We start from the raw sequence: 18883 nt of genomic DNA, 5'->3' as shown, positions 1-18883 counted from the left end.
GAAGAAAACATGTGTTGCAGCAAATGAAGGATTGAACAGTGGTGTTGACAGGTAATGGAGGAGACAGATAATTAGGGTGCAAAGACCAGGGGCTGTGGCAGTTGTTGACAAAAGTTCAAGAAATGATTCTTAGCTGTGACCTGTTTGAACTTGTGCTGTCGATTCACATTTCCAGCGCGTAGTTTGGACGGAATTGCAAAAGTTTTAAATTCGTCACCGCCATTTATTGTTGCAGAAAAAGAAATTAAAGCTGTGTTTCTGAAAAATCTGTGTTTAAATGATCCAACTGTTGGTGTCTGTGTTCTCTCCTCCCTTCCCGTCTAGTATCAGTAAACCACAGGCCATCTGTTTGGCCCTCCCTTGGTTTCTAATTCATTATTCAGCATTCGTGGATGGATGTCTTCCCGACTCCGACCGCACAGAGCATTTTCTTCAGAAAGTATTTTCCACAATAATAACTCTGTGGTGGACACTAATTGCTCTCAACTGGTCCAAAAATGCAGAGCATTGGCACCACAATGAGACTTGACATCTCACCATCATCCCACCACCTCCCCGCCCATTCACTGTTTTATGCCTTATAATCAAGAGTAGTACAGGCGCTGGAGATCTGGAATAAGAGCAAAGTTTGGGTAAAGCTCGGCTGGTCTGGCAGCATCTGTGGAGGGAGAAATGTATAGAGTCCAAAGGGGGGTGTTTATGTTTTGTGCCATGCATCTCAAACTGTCACCTTTGTTAGCATTTTTGGGGAGGTGATGGCCTAGTGGTATTATCGCTAGACTATTAATCCAGAAACTCAGCTGATGTTCTGGGGACCCGGGTTCGAATCCCGCCACGGCAGATGGTGGAAGTTAAATTCAATAAAAATATTTTGAATTAAGAATTTAGTGATGACCGTGCAACCATTGTGGATTGTCAGAAAAACCCATCTGGTTCACTAATGTCCTTTAGGGAAGGAAATCTGCTGTCCTTGCCTGGTCAGGCCGACATGTGACTCCAGAGCCTCAGCATTGTGGTTGACTCTCGGCTGTCCAAGGGCAATGGGGGATGGGCAACAAATGTTGGCCAGCCAGCGACGCCCATGTCCCAAGAATGAATAAGAAACATGTAGGCTGGACAGGGTAAGGATGATCGGTTACACAGAGTGTGGTGGGGGCCTGGAATGCGCTGCCAAGTAGGGTGGTGGAGGCAGACACGCTGGCATCGTTTAAGACTTACCTGGATAGTCACATGAGCAGTCTGGGAATGGAGGGGTACAAACGAATGGTCTAGTTGGACCAATGAGCGGCACAGGCTTGGAGGGCCGAAGGGCCTGTTTCCTGTGCTGTACTGTTCTTTGTTCTATCGCTAAATGACATAAGTGAACTAGATGGGTAATTGTAACAATTTGGTAGTTTCTTCAGCGCTCTTGCTAGCATTTAAATCCAGATTTTATTTAACAAATTGAAATTAAATTTCTTAGATGGCTGTGGTGGGATTTGAACTAATGTCTCTGGATTTTATTTGCCTTTTCTTTGCTGCTCCTCCAAATTGTTGCTTTCCACCTCCCGCAGACACCGGGATTTTCTGGGATAATGTCCATCGACTTTGGAGGGAGCGGATGATCCCAGTGGCGGGCACCGCTGGCAACTCCTGCCCTGTGTCTCAATCTCATCTGGTTTCACCTGCTGCACCTCGCCCTTTGCGTGGGAGACTGGCCTTCCTCGTTTTATGCACAGGATTGCTCCAGGAACTTGCTTAGGCAAAAGCGTTTGAGCAAAAATGCAAAACAATCAGGTCTTTGTGGTTTTTTTTTTACAGCAATTTTTTTGATGCTTTTATTGTCAACCCGCTTACAGTAAATTGGTGACGATTTCTTCTGTAAATAAGCATTTGACATTCCAAATATTACAGGCTGGGATTTTCCGACTTCACCATGGTGGGACCTGCTCTGGGAGATATATCGGCCCAGCTGAGGTCCCTCGGAGCTGGAAAATCCCATCCGCAGATTCTATTCAGCTTATACATGCACCTAATAAACATAAATAACATCCACGGTAATTAAATATGCATGATAATATGCTATATAGAACACAAGTGTGTGTATATAAAATGATTTTTCTCAGTAAATCTGTAAATAATGATATTTGTATTTACAGGGGTTTCAGCAATGTTACCTTTAGGTAGTTAGCGACCCAGTGGTATATTGCCAAACAAGGGATTGAGTTGCAAGGTATTGCAACTGCTTTGGGCCCAGAGGCTGCAAACACTGTACCCGTTGCTTCAGTGATATTAAAGGACCAGGTCTCCGTGTCCAAGTGTGCAGTTGCGCCCTCCGGCAGCTCGATGAGGGTTTTTGGGATGCAGGAATATTGAGTTTACCCGAAGAAATGTCTCATTTGGATAAACTCAAAGGCAGAAATTCCTGGGAATGCTCAGCAGGTCAAGCAGCATCCGTGGAGAGCGAGGGGATGGGAGGGGGGGAAACGAGTTTGACGATCTCTCGCCAATCGGAAGCATTAACTCGGCTTCTCTCTCTCTCCACAGGTGTTGCGGCATTCTCTACTTCTGTCTCTGATTTCCAGTATCTGCTCCAAATAGACTGGTCGCTCTTTGGCACTTCACCTTAGTGGGCAACGTAGGCAAGCTATTGGACTGCTGAGGGTATGATACATGAGCTTGAAGTATATCAACGAGGGTGATTACATAACGATCAGGCATGTGACCTTAACTCAATCTTAATGGCGATTACGTGGATGGATACCTTAAAACAATTGATTGAAAATTATACAATTAAATCCATGAAAGGTGGGTGTTTCTGAGGCTTGGTAAAATGAGCATACAGACCAGGCAGTCCCACGTTCAATTCCCGCTGTGCTGATCTAGCTGTTCTCAGTTGGAATGGTAGCAGGAGAATTATGGTTGGCTTAATTTGATGAGGGTGGAGAAAATCGGCCAGCGGTCCATTCCTGTCCGCTACGTCTAATGCCGGAGTGTGTGGATGTTGGGCGTTGTGACTTCATTGTGAGCGAGTGGCCTGCTATAGTCATCATCTAGGCTTACTAATGAATACTGACCAATGGGATAAAGTACCGGAGCACAACCATCGACAATGAAAACACTACCCAACAATGGAACAAGAGCAAAGGCGGCGGGGGGGGGGGAAATTGTCATCCAAAAAAGCTTCGGAAAGTCCTCGGGAGAAACCATCGCTTCAAATCCATCTTCTATTTAGAATCTCGAACATAACGTTCAGTATAGATTTAAACACACCTCCTTGCTCAGGGTTTGGGCCTAGGAAATGGTGCAGTTCTTGTTTTTGTGCTCTCTTTTCCTCTGTGGTTTACCTCGCTGCGCCAGCATGATGTCGGACACGACATTAGGTTGATGAGGTTCCCGACTAAAATGGCAGCCGTTGCTGGTTTTTGGCTGTGGGATCGGCTGTCCTAGAAAGTAGCCCTCCTCTTCAGAGTCCGAGGAAGAGGAGGAACACGTTGAGCAGCAGCCATCGTCGTCCTCGCAACTCAAGCCGAGGAAGTTGTTCAGAGTGACGTTCTGAAGGCCGCTGTCCCCTTCCCGATACAAGGTTTGCTGTTTATGGGACAGCTTAGCTTGGGACTGCTGACATGTGGTCGTCTGTATTAACTGGTTGTAATGTCCCAATAAGGTGTTGTTGTTGGCACCTTCCAAAGATCGCTCAGTGACCGTGTGGAGGGCCTCATCCGAACACGACCTTTGAACTCTTCTCAGTTGGTGGCGATGGCTTCGGTAGTTCCCTTTATGCCGGTACACTTTCCTCCGGGTCTGCTCGCTCATTGGCGTCTGGTGACACCTGGTTCGTTCCCTGGGCTTCGAAAACGTGGAATCACAGAAGGTGATTTTCTGAGGTCTAATTTGGGCTGCAGTCCTCCTGACTGGAGACATGGACTCTTGCTTCCACCTCGAGTTTTGCGCCGTCCCCTCTGCTTGCTTGGAGCTGAAGGAATGGAGAGACTCGGTGCTTCTTTTGTGGGAGAAGGTTTTAAGAATCCCAAAGTGGGTCGGCATTTCAAATTCCTTTCCTGCTTCCGGGTTGTATTCTTGGTCAGGAGGCCCGAACTGTTTTTGCACTTTGTGTTTGCCTTCGTTTGAAGCTGCTTGGAGGAAGAAATGAAACTAATTAGATCGTTAAGAAATGAAGTTCACTCCCATTTCACCCAATGCAGTGTCAAGAGCAAGCAGTGCATCATTTGAACATTATAAAGTTGAGGGGAAAGCACATAGTGTTTAAAGCTTATTTATTAGTGTCACAAGTAGGCTTACATTAACACTGCATTGAAGTTACTGTGAAAATTCCCAAGTCGCCACACTCCGGCGCCTGTTCGGGTACACTGAGGGAGAATTTAGCATGGTCAATGCACCTAACCAGCACGTCTTTCGGACTGTGGGAGGAAACCTATGCAGACACGGGGCGAACGTGCAGACTCCACACAGACTGTCACCCGAGACAGGAATCGAACCCAGGTCCCTGGCGCTGTCAGGCAGCAGTGCTAAACCACTGTGCACCAAAATGTATAAATGTAGGCGGCACAGTGGTTAGCACTGCTGCCTCACCAGGGTTCGATTGCGGCCTTGGGTTTACTGTCTGTGTCGGCTTTGCACGTCGTACCCGTATCCGCGTGGGTTTCCTCCGGGTGCTCCGGTTTCCTCCCACAGTCCAAAGATGTGTAGGTGAGTTGGATTGGCTCTGGTAAATGCGTGGGGCAACGGGGATAGAGCGGAGGGGAGGGCCTGGGTGGGATGCTCTTTCAGAGAGTCAGTGCAGGCTTGATGGGCTGAATAGCCTCCTTCTGCACTGTAGGGATTCTATGATTCCAGGTTTTGTTTGTTTGCAGCTACTGAGCAATGATGCAGAGAGTCTAAGATCAGGATAGGATTATTATCTTGAGGGCAAGGTACCAATAATTAATTGAGAAACTGTTAGTGCACTCACTTAAATCCATCTTGTTTTTGTAAACAGGAATCCTAACGTACAATTATTTTTGCAAGTTGTAACCAGTTTTGCTGCACCTTTAGTTCTGACTAGCTACGTGGATTTTAGTTAAACTCTTCATGACTGTTTCAAAAGTCATTCTTTAGGGTGAAGCTGTGTTTGACTTATTTAATTCTTTTAAACTTCAAAATGATTCTGAAAGTCTAAGAGTACTGTATGTACAAACTCTGGAATGAAGTTCACTCCAGATGTTGAGGAATTCTGTGCAGTTGGATGGAGGTGGCTCCTAGTCCAAATGGTCAATGACGAGTCAGTAAGTTAGCTTGGCCCAGCAAATGTGCAGCTGGTCCCATGATTCATGCTTTGTCCTTCACCAGTCGAGTATTAAAGGGAACTTCAAACAGCTGATTGAATGGTTGCACAGCCTTGCCTTCGACAGGCACTGCCCAGAACATCGGTGCGGCAGGGTGGCACAGTAGTTAGCCCTGCTGCCTCGCCGCGCCAGGGATCCGGGTTCAATTCCGGCCTCGGGTCACTGTCTGTGGGGAGTTTGCACATTCTCCCTGTGTGCGTATGGGTTTCCTCTGGGTGCTCCGGTTACCTCCCACACTCCAAAGTTGGAATCATAGAATCCCTACAGTTCTGAAAGAGGTCATTCGGCCTATCGAGTCTGCACCGACCATAATCCCACCCATGCCCTATCCCTGTAACCCCATGTATTTACCCTGCTAGTCTACCTAACACTTGAGGGGCAATTTAACATGACCAATCCACCTAACCCGCACATCTTTGGACTGTCGGAGGAAACTGGAGCATGCAGAGGAAGCCCACGCAGACATGGGGAGAACGTGCGGACTCTGCACGGACAGTGACCCAAGCCGGGAATTGAACCCGGGTCCCTGACGCTGTGAGGCAGCAGTGCTAACCACTGTGTCACCATGCCACCCCACACCAGCAGCTTGTAAGAACTACATTACGACAGTTGTGTGGGTTAGGTTGATTGGCCGTGCTAAATTGCCCCTAGGTGCCAGGGGGATTAGTGGGGTAAGTACGTTGGGTTATGGAGATAGGGCTTGCCGGGGGGAATTGTTCTCGGTGCAGGCTCGATGGGCCGAATGGCCACTTTCTGCACTGTAGGGATTCTATGATTGATTGCCCTCCATTCATTGGTCTGGAGTGTCAGTGGCTCAGTTGAAAGCGCACTTGTCTCCAGGTCAGAAACTCAGGGTTCAAGTCCTATGCCAGGATACAGGCATACAAAATGAGTGTTGGTGCTTGAGTGCGGTACTGAGGGAATGCTGCACTGTAGGGCTTTCTTTCGGATGAGACACCAAACTAAGGCCCCTTCCTGCTCGGGTCAATGTAAAAGATCCCATGAAGTGCAGGGAAGTTCTGCCCGGGAACCTGGTCAATATTTATCCCTCAATCAACAACACGCAAGAACAGATTATCTGGTCGTTATCACATTGCTGTTTGTGGGAGCTTGCTATGTACAAATTGGTTGCTGCATTTCCTTCAACACTTGATTATACTTCATTGGCGATAAAGTGCTTTGTGACGTCTGATGGTCATGCAGAGTGCTATATGAAGGCAAGACTTATTTATTGATCCATTCACTGGAGTTGTTGATAGTGCTGGTGGGGCATTGCCTGGGGTGCGTCACTAGTTGCAGTTAGATTTTAATTCAGAGTTTGCAGCTCAGCCTCACGGAGTGAGCTTCCAGCGTTCATGACGTTCAATCAGTTTGAACTAGGAGCAGGAGTAGGCCATCTGGCCCCTTGAGCCTGCTCCGGCATTCAAAAAGATCATGGCTAATCTTTTCCACTGCTAGTTTCCACTGGCAGGTGAAACTAGAACTAGGGGGCATAGCATCAAAATAAGGGGGAGCAGCTTTAGGACTGAGTTGAAGGGGAACTTCTTCACCCAAAGGGTTGTGAGGCTACCTCATTGAAAGTTTTTAAGGCAAGGATAGATATATTTTAGACCCATGGACCCAGGTAAATCCAGGCTACAGAAAATGGAAACATAGGGTGGGACCTTCTGGCTGGGCTTACCCTAAGACCAGAAAATCCTGCCCGAGGTCAATGGACCTTTACATGGTCTTGCCCCGCCTGCTACGCATCCCGGGGCTAGCAGACAGGAAAATTCCGCCCACAGTAACTGTTTAGCTCCCAGACCAAATGAAAACGATATTAAAGCAATTTTGAGTCATGCTCCAGTCTCCGCCACCGTTACCAGCGAGAATGGAGAATTTGGCACTCGGCCAGTACTCCATTCACTGCAGCGGGACTGGAGAATCCCACAGGTGAGGTCAGAGAATTCCAACCTTCAGTTATTGGATAAATTGCGTTTCTGGAAAGCAAATTCTGATCAGGATGAGCAACTGATTGGTGCAAATAAGTTTACAGAGGAATCATACAGACTTGAAAAGTTAACACTGTTTCTCTGTCCACAGATGGTGCCAGACGTGCTGAGTTTATCCAGCATCTTCTGTTCTAATTTCAGATTTCCAACATCCGCAGTATTTTGCTTTTAAATTGGTGCAAATAATGTTCTGTATAACAAGACTCTTATAGAAACATACAAGATTATGAAGGCAATGGATAAGATAGAAGCAGGGAGGTTGTTTCCACTGGCGGGTGAAACTAGAACTAGGGAGCATGGCCTCAAAATAAGGGGGAGCAGATTTAGGACTGAGTTGAGGAGGAACTTCTTCACTGATGCGCGATAAATCACACGGGAGGCAGGATGTACCCGGGAAATAAAGGCTTTTATTGCCAACAATCCCAGACTAAAGGGTCACCAGGCAGAGCAGTGACCTTTATACCTCTCCCAGGAGGCGGAGCCAACTGGGGTGTACCATAGGACTATATTAACAGGTAGAACAGCCCAACCCTAACCCCAACAGTAACATATCTACAGACTCATAGTACTGGCCAGACCATGGCTCAGCACTCCTGGTGGTAACCAACAATGGTTCACCACATTCACCTAAAGGGTTGTGAGGCTACCTCATTGAATGTTTTTAAGGCAAGGATAGATACATTTTTGAACAGTAAAGGAATTAAAGGTTATGGTGAGCGGGCGGGTAAGTGGAGCGGAGTCCACAAAAAGATCAGCCATGATCTTATTGAATGGCGGAGCAGACTTGAGGGGCCAGATGGCCCACTCCTGCTCCTAGTTCCTATGTTCTTATAAACCAATTCACAAATCCATCGATGTTACATCTGATGACTTTATAAACAAAAACTTAAATGTTGAAAAGGTTTGGACAACCTGTAGAAGTTGCATTTATATATCACACTTTGTAACCCATTAATTACTTTTTAAGCATAGTTACTCTTACTATTAATGGTGTAGGTAAATTCAGATACAAGGGGAGACAGGGCAATGGTAATGCCACTTAACCAGCAATCCAGAGGCCCAAGCTAAATGCTCGGAGGACACAGATTCAAATCCCAGCACGGCAGCTGGTGGAATTTAAATTCAACTGATGAAAACTGGAATTAAAAGCTAGCCTCAGTAACGGTGATCATGAAACCATTGCCAAACAAGTAAAAATCCCATCCGGTTCGCAAATGTCCTTTAGGGAAGGAAATCTGCTGTCCTTATCTGGTCTGGCCTACATGTGACTCACAGACCCACAGCAATGCGTTAACTTCCTCTGCAATGGACTAGCAAGCCAATTAGTTCAGGGGCAATCAGGGATGGGCAAGAAATGCTGGCCTTGCCAATGGTGCCCACATCCACTGAACATTAAATAAAATTAGGAATTTCCTTGGGGACGGCACTGCTGCCTCACTGCACCAGGGACCTGGGTTTGATTCCCAGCTTGGGTCATTGTCTGTGTGGAGTTTACACATTCTCTCTGTATCTGCATGGGTTTCCTATGGGTGCTCCGGTTTCCTCCCACAGTCCAAAGATATGTGGGTTAGGTGGATTGGCCATGCTAAATTGCTCCTTAGTGTCAGGGGGACTAGCTCGGGTAAATGCATAGGGTTATGGAGATGGGGCCTGGGTGGGATTATAGTCAGTGTAGACTTGATGGGCCAAATGGCCTCCTTCTGCACTGTATGATTCTATGAATTTTCACGAGAGATTGACAGAATTACCAGGTAAACCAGGTGAATGGGATTTCCATTGATTTTCTTGGATGTCACTGGCTGGCCAGCATTTATTGTCCATCTCTAGTTGCCTTTGAAACTGATTGTCTTGCTTGGCCATTTCAGAGGGCAGTGAGCAATTGCTGTGGCTCCGGAGTCACAGGTAGGCCAGACCAAGTAAGGACGGCAGATTTCCTTCCCCATAGGGCAGTGAACCAGATGGGTTTTTCTGACAGTCGACAATGGTTCCACGGTAATCAGTAGATTCTTAATTCCAGAATTTTTTTATTGAATTCAAATTCCACCATCTGCCGTGGTGGGATTTGAACCAGCGACCCCAGAACATTAGCAGAGTTTCTGGATTAATATCCAGCGATTGTACCAACAGTCCATTGCCTCCCCTAAATGATGGCAAATCCCACAGCAATTTCCCAGCAAATCGGTTTCTAATTCTAGTGGGGCATAGACTACCATAGGAACTCCCTCTTGAATGATGCCTTGAACCTATTACATCTACCCGAGGAGCCATATAGGTTTACCATCTCATCTGAAATAGTAATTTTCAGTAAACAAACTCCTTATGACACTAATCTCCATACAATTGTACTTCACTGGCTGGAATTGGCCATGCTAAATTCTCCCTCACCCGAATAGGCACCGGAGTGTGATGACTAGGGGATTTTCACTTCATGTAGGCCTACTTGTGCCTAATAAATAAACTTTTAAAGGGCTGTAAAATGGGAGGGTGAGCTGTGAGGGTGAACTGTGAGGGTGAGCTGTGTCCGTAGTTGGGAAATTGCTGGAATTGCTGGAAAAAATTATAAAAAATTTTTAAAAATTATGAAAGGCATGGATAGGGTGAACGGTGGGAAGCTTTTCCCCAGGTCGATGGTGACGTTCACGAGGGGTCATAGGTTCAAGGTGAAGGGGGGGAGTTTTAACACAGATATCAGGCGGACATATTTTACACAGAGGGTGGTGGGGGCCTGGAATGCGCTGCCAGGCAAGGTGGTGGAGGCGGGCACACTGGGAACGTTTAAGACTTATCTAGACAGCCATATGAACGGAGTGGGAATGGAGGGATACAAAAGAATGGTCTAGTTTGGACCAGGGAGCGGCGCGGGCTTGGAGGGCCGAAGGGCCTGTTCCTGTGCTGTGTTGTTCTTTGTTCTTTGAATCCATCATTAAAGAAGAAATAGCAGGACACCTGGAAAAAAAATGGTTCGATCAAGCAGACGCAGCATGGATTCATGAAGGGAAAGTCGTGTTCGGATTTTTATGAAGATGTAACGAGTGCAGTTGACAGAGGGGAACCGGTGGATGTGGTGTTTTTTGATTTCCAGAAGGCGTTCGATAAGGTGCCTCGCAAAAGGTTGCTGCAGAAGATTAGGGTACACGGAGTTGGGGGTAAAGTGTTAGCGTGGATTGAGGATTGGCTATCTAACAAGAAGCAGAGAGTTGGAATAAATGGGTGTTTTTCTGGTTGGCAGTTGGTGACTAATGGCGTGCCGCAGGGATCGGTGCTGGGGCCTCAACTGTTTACCATATACATAGATGATCTGGAGGAGGGGACCGAGTGTAGGGTAACAAAGTTTGCGGATGACACAAAGATGAGTAGGAAAGTGAATTGCGTGGAGGATGCGGAAAGTCTGCAGAGAGATTTGGATAGGCGCTAAGTGAGTGGGCGAGGATCTGGCAGATGGAGTATAACGTTGACAAGTGTGAGGTTATCCACTTTGGAAGGAATAATAGTTAAAATGGACTATTATTTAAATGGTGAAAAATTACAACATGCTACTGTGCAGAGGGACCTGGGGGTCCTTGTGCATGAATCGCAAAAACTCAGTTTGCAGGTGCAGCAGGTGATCAAGAAGGCAAATGGAATGTTGGCCTTTATCGGGAAGGGGATGGAGTATAGAACATAGAACATAGAAAGCCACAGCACAAACAGGCCCTTCGGCCCACAAGTTGCGCTGATCATATCCCTACCTCTAGGCCTATCTATAGCCCTCAATCCCATTAAATCCCATGTACTCATCCAGAAGTCTCTTAAAAGACCCCAACGAGTTTGCCTCCACCACCACCGACGTCAGCCGATTCCACTCACCCACCACCCTCTGAGTGAAAAACTTACCCCTGACATCTCCTCTGTACCTACCCCCCAGCACCTTAAACCTGTGTCCTCTCGTAGCAACCATTTCAGCCCTTGGAAATAGCCTCTGAGAGTCTACCCTATCCAGACCTCTCAACATCTTGTAAACCTCTATCAGGTCACCTCTCATCCTTCGTCTCTCCAGGGAGAAGAGACCAAGCTCCCTCAACCTATCCTCATAAGGCATGCCCCCCAATCCAGGCAACATCCTTGTAAATCTCCTCTGCACCCTTTCAATGGCTTCAACATCTTTCCTGTAATGAGGTGACCAGAACTGCGCGCAGTACTCCAAGTGGGGTCTAACCAGGGTCCTATAAAGCTGCAGCATTATCTCCCGACTCCTAAACTCAATCCCTCGATTAATGAAGGCTAGTACGCCGTACGCCTTCTTGACCGCATCCTCCACCTGCGAGGCCGATTTAAGAGTCCTATGGACCCGGACCCCAAGGTCCTTCTGATCCTCTACACTGCTAAGAATGGTACCCTTCATATTATACTGCTGCTTCATCCCATTGGATCTGCCAAAATGGATCACTACACACTTATCCGGGTTGAAGTCCATCTGCCACTTCTCCGCCCAGTCTTGCATTCTATCTATGTCTCGCTGCAACTTCTGACATCCCTCCAAACTATCCACAACACCACCTACCTTGGTGTCGTCAGCAAACTTACCAACCCATCCCTCCACTTCCTCATCCAGGTCATTTATGAAAATGACAAACAGCAAGGGTCCCAGAACAGATCCCTGGGGCACTCCACTGGTCACTGACCTCCATGCAGAGAAAGACCCCTCCACAGCCACTCTCTGCCTTCTGCAGGCAAGCCAGTTCTGGATCCACAAGGCAACAGCCCCTTGGATCCCATGCCCTCTCACTTTCTCAAGAAGTCTTGCATGGGGGACCTTATCGAACGCCTTGCTGAAGTCCATATAGACCACATCCACCGCTCTTCCTTCGTCAATGTGTTTGGTCACATTTTCAAAGAACTCAACCAGGCTCGTAAGGCACGACCTGCCCTTGACAAAGCCGTGCTGACTACTTTTGATCATACTAAACTTCTCTAGATGATCATAAATCCTGTCTCTCAGGATCCTCTCCATCAACTTACCAACCACTGAGGTTAGACTCACCGGTCGGTAATTTCCCGGGCTGTCCCTGTTCCCTTTCTTGAATATAGGGACCACATCTGCAATCCTCCGGAACCTCTCCCGTCTCCATCGACGATGCAAAGATCATCGCCAAAGGCTCCGCAATCTCCTCTCTCGCCTCCCACAGTAACCTGGGGTACATCCCATCCGGTATAAAAGCAGGGAGGTCTTGCTGCAATTGTAGAAGGTACTGGTGAGGCCACAACTAGAGTACTGTGTGCAATTTTGGTCCCCTTATTTGCGGAAGGATATATTGGCCTTGGAGGGAGTACAGAGAAGGTTCACCAGGTTGATACCGGAGATGAGGGGGTTAGCTTATGAGGAGAGATTGAGTAGATTGGGCCTGTACTCGTTGGAGTTTAGAAGGCTGAGGGGAGATCTTATAGAGACATATAAGATAATGAAGGGGCTAGACAGGGTAGAGGCAGAGAGATTCAATGAAAGGAAACAAGAACTAGAGGACACAGCCTCAAAATAAGGGGGAGTCAGTTTAGAACAGAGTTGAGGAGGAACTTCTTCTCTCAGAGGGTAGTGAATCTCTGGAATTCTCTGCCCATTGAAGCAGTGGAGGCTACCTCGTTAAATATGTTTAAGTCACAGGTAGATAGATTTCTGATCAGTAAGGGAATTAAGGGTTATGGGGAGCGGGCGGGTAAGTGGAACTAAACCACTATCAGATCAGCCATGATCTTATTGAATGGTGGGGCAGGCTTGAGGGGCTAGATGGCCTACTCCTGCTCCTATTTCTTATGTTCTTATGTGAGGAGGATGTAGAGATCCTTCAGTGTGGTTTGGGCAAGTTGAGTGAGTGGGCAAATGAATGGCAGATGTAGTATCGTTTGGATAAGTGTGAAGTTATCCACTTCAGTAGCAAAAGCAGGAAGGCAGATTACTATCTGAATGGCCATAAATTAGGAGCGTAAGTTACAATGAGAACTGGGTGTCCTCATACACCAGTCACTGAAGGAAAGCATGCAGGTGCAGTGAAAACGCAAATGGTACTTTGACCGTCATAGCGAGGGGATTCAAGTACAGGAGCAAGGATGTCTTGATGCAATTATACAGGGCTTTGGGGAGGCCACACCTGGAATATTGTGTGCAGTTTCGGTCTCCTTATCTGAGAAAGGATGTTCTTGCTCTGGCGGGAGTGCAGAGAAGGTTTACCAGACTGATTCAGACTCATCTCCAAACTCTGTGGCCCGGGCCTCAGCTCCTCCCTCTGTGACTGGATCCTGAACTTGCTAACCCACAGACCACAATCGGTAAGGATAGGCAACAACACCTCCTCCACGATCATCCTCAACACCGGTGCCCCACAAGGCTGTGTTCTCAGCCCCCTACTCCTCATATACCTATCACTGTGTGGCCAAATTCCCCTCCAACTCGATTTTCAAGTTTGCTGACGACACCACCATAGTGGGTTGGATCTCAAACAATGACGAGACAGAGTACAGGAATGAGATAGAGAATCTGGTGAACTGGTGCGGCGCCAATAATCTCTCCGTCAATGTTAACAAAACAAAAGAGATTGTCATTGACTTCAGGAAGCATAGTGGAGAACATGCCCCTGTCTACATCAATGGGGACGAAGTAGAAATGGTCGAGAGCTTCAGGTTTTTAGGCGTCCAGATCACCACCAACCTGTCCTGCTCCCCCCATGCCGACACTATAGTTAAGAAAGCCCACCAACACCTCTACTTTCTCAGAAGACTAAGGGAATTTGGCATGTCAGTTACGACTCTCACCAACTTTTACAGATGCACCATAGAAAGCATTCTTTCTGGTTGTATCACAGCTTGGTATGGCTCCTGCTCTGCCCAAGACTGCAAGAAACTACAAAAGATCCTGAACATAGCCCAATCCATCATGCAAACCAGCCTGCCATCCATGGACTCTGTCTACACTTCCCGCTGCCTCAGAAAAGCAGTCAGAATAATTAAGGACCCCACGCACCCCGGACATTCTCTCTTCCACCTTCTTCTGTCGGGGGGAAAAAAATACAAAAATCTGAGGCCACGTACCAACCGACTCAAGAACGGCTTCTTCCCTGCTGCCACCAGACTTTTGAATGGGCCTACCTTGTATTAACTTGATCTTTCTCTACACCCTAGCTGTGACTGTAACACTGCATTCTGCATTTTCTCATTTCCTTCTCTATGAATGGTATGCTTTGTCAATATAGCACGCAAGAAAAAATACTTTTCACTGTAGACTAATGCATGTGACAATATTAAATCAAATCAAATTGTGGGTGGGATTCTCCGGCCTCACTGACACCTGTTTCCCGCTGGTGGAAGGTGGCGCGTTCTTTGCTAGAAGTTGGATTCTCTGGTCCCGCCGCTGTCAATGGGATTCGCACTGATGTCACCCCACGCCAGTGGGGAACCCACGGACAGGGTGCACTGCCGATTGGACCAGAGAAACCCACTGGCATGAATGGCCAGAGACTTCTGGCCTGTATGATTTCAAGAAGCAGTTAGATCTAGCACTTGGGGCAAAGGGGATCAAAAGATATGGGGGGAGAAGGCGGGAATCAGGCTATTGAGTTGGACAATCAACCATGATCATAATGAATGGCAGGGCAGGCATGAAGGGCCGAATGGCCTCCTCTTGCTCCTATTTTCTTTGTTTCTAGGTTTTGGGCTTTATGAGGTCATGAAAGGGACACTGTAATTGCAAGTCTCTTTTTCCTTAGGGATTTTATCAAAAGATGAGTGTCCACAGGATCTTTATTATTTAGGAGCTTAGGAGATAATGTACAATGGATTCACAAAAGCTGAAGTGCATTCTGACTTGCAACTTGAGAATTGCTGCGTTTCAGGTGAGAAGTGCCTTTTCCCCTCCTCAAATCATAATTGTCCTGCTTGTTCATTGATATGTTCCTCTTCCACAATTTGGGTTACGATCAAATTAAAAGTGACGAGTAACTATGGTTTCACCGTATAAGTGTGTTAAATCAAGAGTTTTTCTGTGCAAGGAGAGATGATCTGGCCAAGGACAAGATGTACTTAAATCATTAATCAGTTACCAAGTTTGGACAATAGCTGATGATTGCTTATAATTTGGATCATAAACCCACGCTATCCTCTATTGAATAAGGGTTAGTCTGACAAGAAATTGTCATGCAAATATGAACTGGGTATGATGCAGTTTTTGCATCATGCGTACTGTTGCCTCACTGTTTAAAGTTTATTTATTAGTCTCATAAGTAGGCTTACATTAACACTGCAATTAATTTACTATGAAACTCCTCTAGTCGCCACACTCCGGCGCCTGTTCGGGAGAATTTAGCATGGCCAATGCATCTAACCAGCACGTCTTCCAGACTGTGGGAGGAAACCTGTACCACTGTGCCAGGGACCCAGGTTCAATTCCGGACTGGGGTCACTGTCTATTTGGAGTTTGTACATTCTCCCCGTGTCTGCATGGGTTTCCTCTGGGTGCTCCGGTTTCCTTCCACAGTCCAATTTCCTCTCTCAGGTTAGATGGATTGGCCATGTTAAATTGCCCCTTAGTGTCCCAAGATGTGTAGGTTAGGGGGAGATTAGCAGGGTAAATATGTGGGATTACGGGGTAGAGTCTCAGTGGGATGCTCCTTTGGAGAGTCGGTGCAGACTCAATGGACCGAGTGGCCTATTCTGCACAGTAGGGATTCTATGATTCTAAGTCTTGTGCCATGGCAGATAGTTTCCAGTCCCACCCAAAGACTTGATGGCTTCATAATGCAGCCAAACAGGTTGAGTATGAACCTGCAGGTCCTTACAACACATGTCAATAGCAGGCAGGAAGAGTGGGAGGGATTCCTGGTCAGCCATGTAATGAAAAAAACCATTGGAGCTTCTATCATCAATATCCATAGCTCCAGACAACCTGTATGTGAAAGCACATGTTTCCACAACAACTCGAGTCCGCGTGAACTGTAACACATCACCGCCATGCACAGTGATGACTGAGAGGAATAAATGGAAGATGAAGCATTGTGGAGAAGAGAAATATGGGCAATTAACGATACAGCTCACAGGCCCTCCCCATGAGTAGTTGAGTAGACTTTGGTTGGTTGTTAAAGCTCATTCCAGTAAGTTTCTGGCCTCAATTTGACTCGACTCCATTCAAATAATCCTGGGGCTGGAAAGTCAATTGTACTCTCCCAGATGACATGCCCCTTACTTGGATAGCTTAGGTCAATAGTTATCCTGATGATGATTAAGGTATAACTTATTGGCCTTGCAAATGCACAGTGTCTCTGGGCTGGTGTAAGTGCATCCAAATGGGAATCTATGGTTGACCTCCACCCCTGACCCCACTGAAGTAATCTTGGGTCAGGGTAGGGAATCAAAGGATTTTTCCTAAAGTTGCCAATTGGCCCCTTGCATGTGGTCATAAAGGGACAGGAGTCACAGGAATTCAGACAGGGGAAGCAACCCTGCTAGCTAGTCCTCTTTGTGACAAGGGGATTGGGGGGAGGGGTCATGTTTGGGGTGCGGTGGGGTCATATTTGGGGTGGATGGATGCTCTTCCTGCCCCTGTTTCCAAAGGGCAATTATCGGATCAGCGTTTCTGGGTAGAAGTATGGTGGTTCTGCCAAATTCAGACTTCTTGAATCCAATTGGAGTTTGCACGTTCTCCCAGTGTCTGCGTGGGTTTCCTCCGGGTGCTCCGGTTTCCTCCCACAGTCCAAAGATGTGCGGGTTAGGTTGATTAGCCATGCTAGATTGCCCCTTAGTGTCAGGGGGTTAGCAGAATAAATACATGGGGTTATGGGGATAGGCCTGGGTGGGATTGTTGTCAGTGCAGACTCAATGGGCCAAATGGCCTCCTTTTGCACTGTAGGGGATCTATGATCTTCTATGATTCTATGAACTGATGCCCATCTTGAGTATGCCAGAGGTCCCTGGGAATTGTGAGGGCTGTTACCCTTCATTAGCCTTAAAATACAATAGGTGGCTGAACTCCATGTACCCAGCTATACTTAGTATACACTACACCCTGTAAGGCAATGGCTGAACTAAGGGAGCATCATAGTCAGGCTCGAACCCATCTGTACGTGGTGACCTTTGGGTAACGATCAGGAGGCATCCTGCCTGTGTTTCCCTCCCAAGCCCAAGGGTGCTATGGCAAGATGCAAAACCTCCATCAATGTCCTAGCTATGAATAACTAGCTCAAAACAGACTGGGGACTCAGCTTCTGAGTTGCTATGATTCTTATCCTTCTCATCAGCCCGTTCAGCTCCTATCTGCATTTGGAGTTGGGGCGGGCAGCGCTGAAGGAGATAGTGGAAGTCATTCTTAGCATGAGATTGGTGATCGCTCCTGCATTCATTTTGTTACCTGCAATGTGGATAGCTGCTGAGGAATCTTCTTGGTTTCTTCCGACGTTTTGTTCCGTCATCTTATCTCTCAAACTTTGAGGTGAAGCTTCCAACCATGTTTGCTGATCCTGCGCGGGGTGTTCTGAACCAACTTGACCATCCAACCATCGATTCTGCTTGTTCCAAAAGGATTTGGTGGGACTATCCGGTCGATCCCTGAGTTGGCCTCCTTGTTGAATGCAGTACATGTCCAGCTGATGTTTGAAGGCCAAGCCTTGATCAAGAGCCAAAGGTTCCATAGCCATTGTTTTCATCATCATTCGGTCTTCAACAGGCCAAACCTCATGCCCATTACTTAGGGACGTATTATCAATGACTTTCATGGCATTTTCAAGTCCACCTTTTAGCCAATTAAAATTACATGATGCGGCTGAATGATCGTTTCTTTTGTCGGATTCTTGGCTACAGGTCAAAATCTCAACGTTGTTGAGATTGTTGTCCGATGCCCATGCTTCTGGCCGCCTTGCCTCACTTCGAGGCTTGGTGTCTTTTTCCAACGACTGATAGTCCGCCTGCCTGTCCTGAAGTTTAACAGAACTCTTGCATTGCTGCTGGAGCTCTGACACAAGATTATCTTCGTCGTCGGCTGCTGGGTCTTTGATGCTGAGAATGTCCACGTGTTGAAGTATACAGTCGGTGTTATCCACGGACAGCGTGTCAGCGGTTTGGCTGGAGTGCCGATTTTGGGGTGGCGTAGCGGTGTCGGCCGCGGAGTCTTCCCCAAGACCGAAAGCACACCCCGATTCTTGGGATTGTGTTGACTGAAACGCAGAGTCCGAGGAATCTGATGCCGCCGGTTCTTCCACTTGGCTGCACGCTATGGAGCAGAAGACTTGGCCATGCCGGGAAGAGAAGGCACAGCCCAAGAGAGGCTTCTTGCATTGCGTACATGAAAAGCAAGAGTTGGTTGCGTGCCAGTGCTGACCACTGAACGTTATCTGTCCACAGTCGATACCTGTTGATTTAATGACACAATATTGAATGTATGGCTCTAACAAGAAACTTTAAAGAACTTTCATAACTTAAGGGTTAGGACATGTAAACCAGAAAAAGTGGGAAAATGGCACAACCATCAATAAATAGGCGACAATTTATATTTTATTTATTTGCGGGACATAGGGTGTCACTGGCTGGCCAGCATTCATTACCCATCCCTAGTTG

General features: G+C 47.1%; 1 protein-coding gene across 3 annotated transcripts in view; it reads right to left on the bottom strand.

The window, feature by feature from the left end:
• Nucleotides 1–1796: 1796 nt before the first annotated feature.
• LOC144511817 (prickle-like protein 1) overlaps nucleotides 1797–18883 on the bottom strand; it is a 142865-nt gene continuing 125778 nt past the window's right edge. For 2 of the 3 annotated variants that reach the window (XM_078242168.1, XM_078242167.1), the window contains exons 7-8: nucleotides 17682–18677; nucleotides 1797–4115 (exon numbers count right to left, since the gene is read on the bottom strand). In XM_078242168.1, the coding sequence (XP_078098294.1) occupies nucleotides 3274–4115; nucleotides 17682–18677 (1838 nt within the window). In that variant the 3' untranslated portion in view covers nucleotides 1797–3273. The remainder of the gene's footprint in view (nucleotides 4116–17681; nucleotides 18678–18883) is intronic. The other variant, XM_078242169.1, reaches the window with a different exon arrangement.

This window comes from Mustelus asterias, chromosome 25 (genome assembly GCF_964213995.1).
Source record: "Mustelus asterias chromosome 25, sMusAst1.hap1.1, whole genome shotgun sequence".
Classification (NCBI taxonomy): Eukaryota; Metazoa; Chordata; class Chondrichthyes; order Carcharhiniformes; family Triakidae; genus Mustelus; species Mustelus asterias.
The sequence above is the reverse complement of the archived record's forward strand: the minus strand, read 5'-3'. Positions and strand labels throughout refer to the sequence as shown.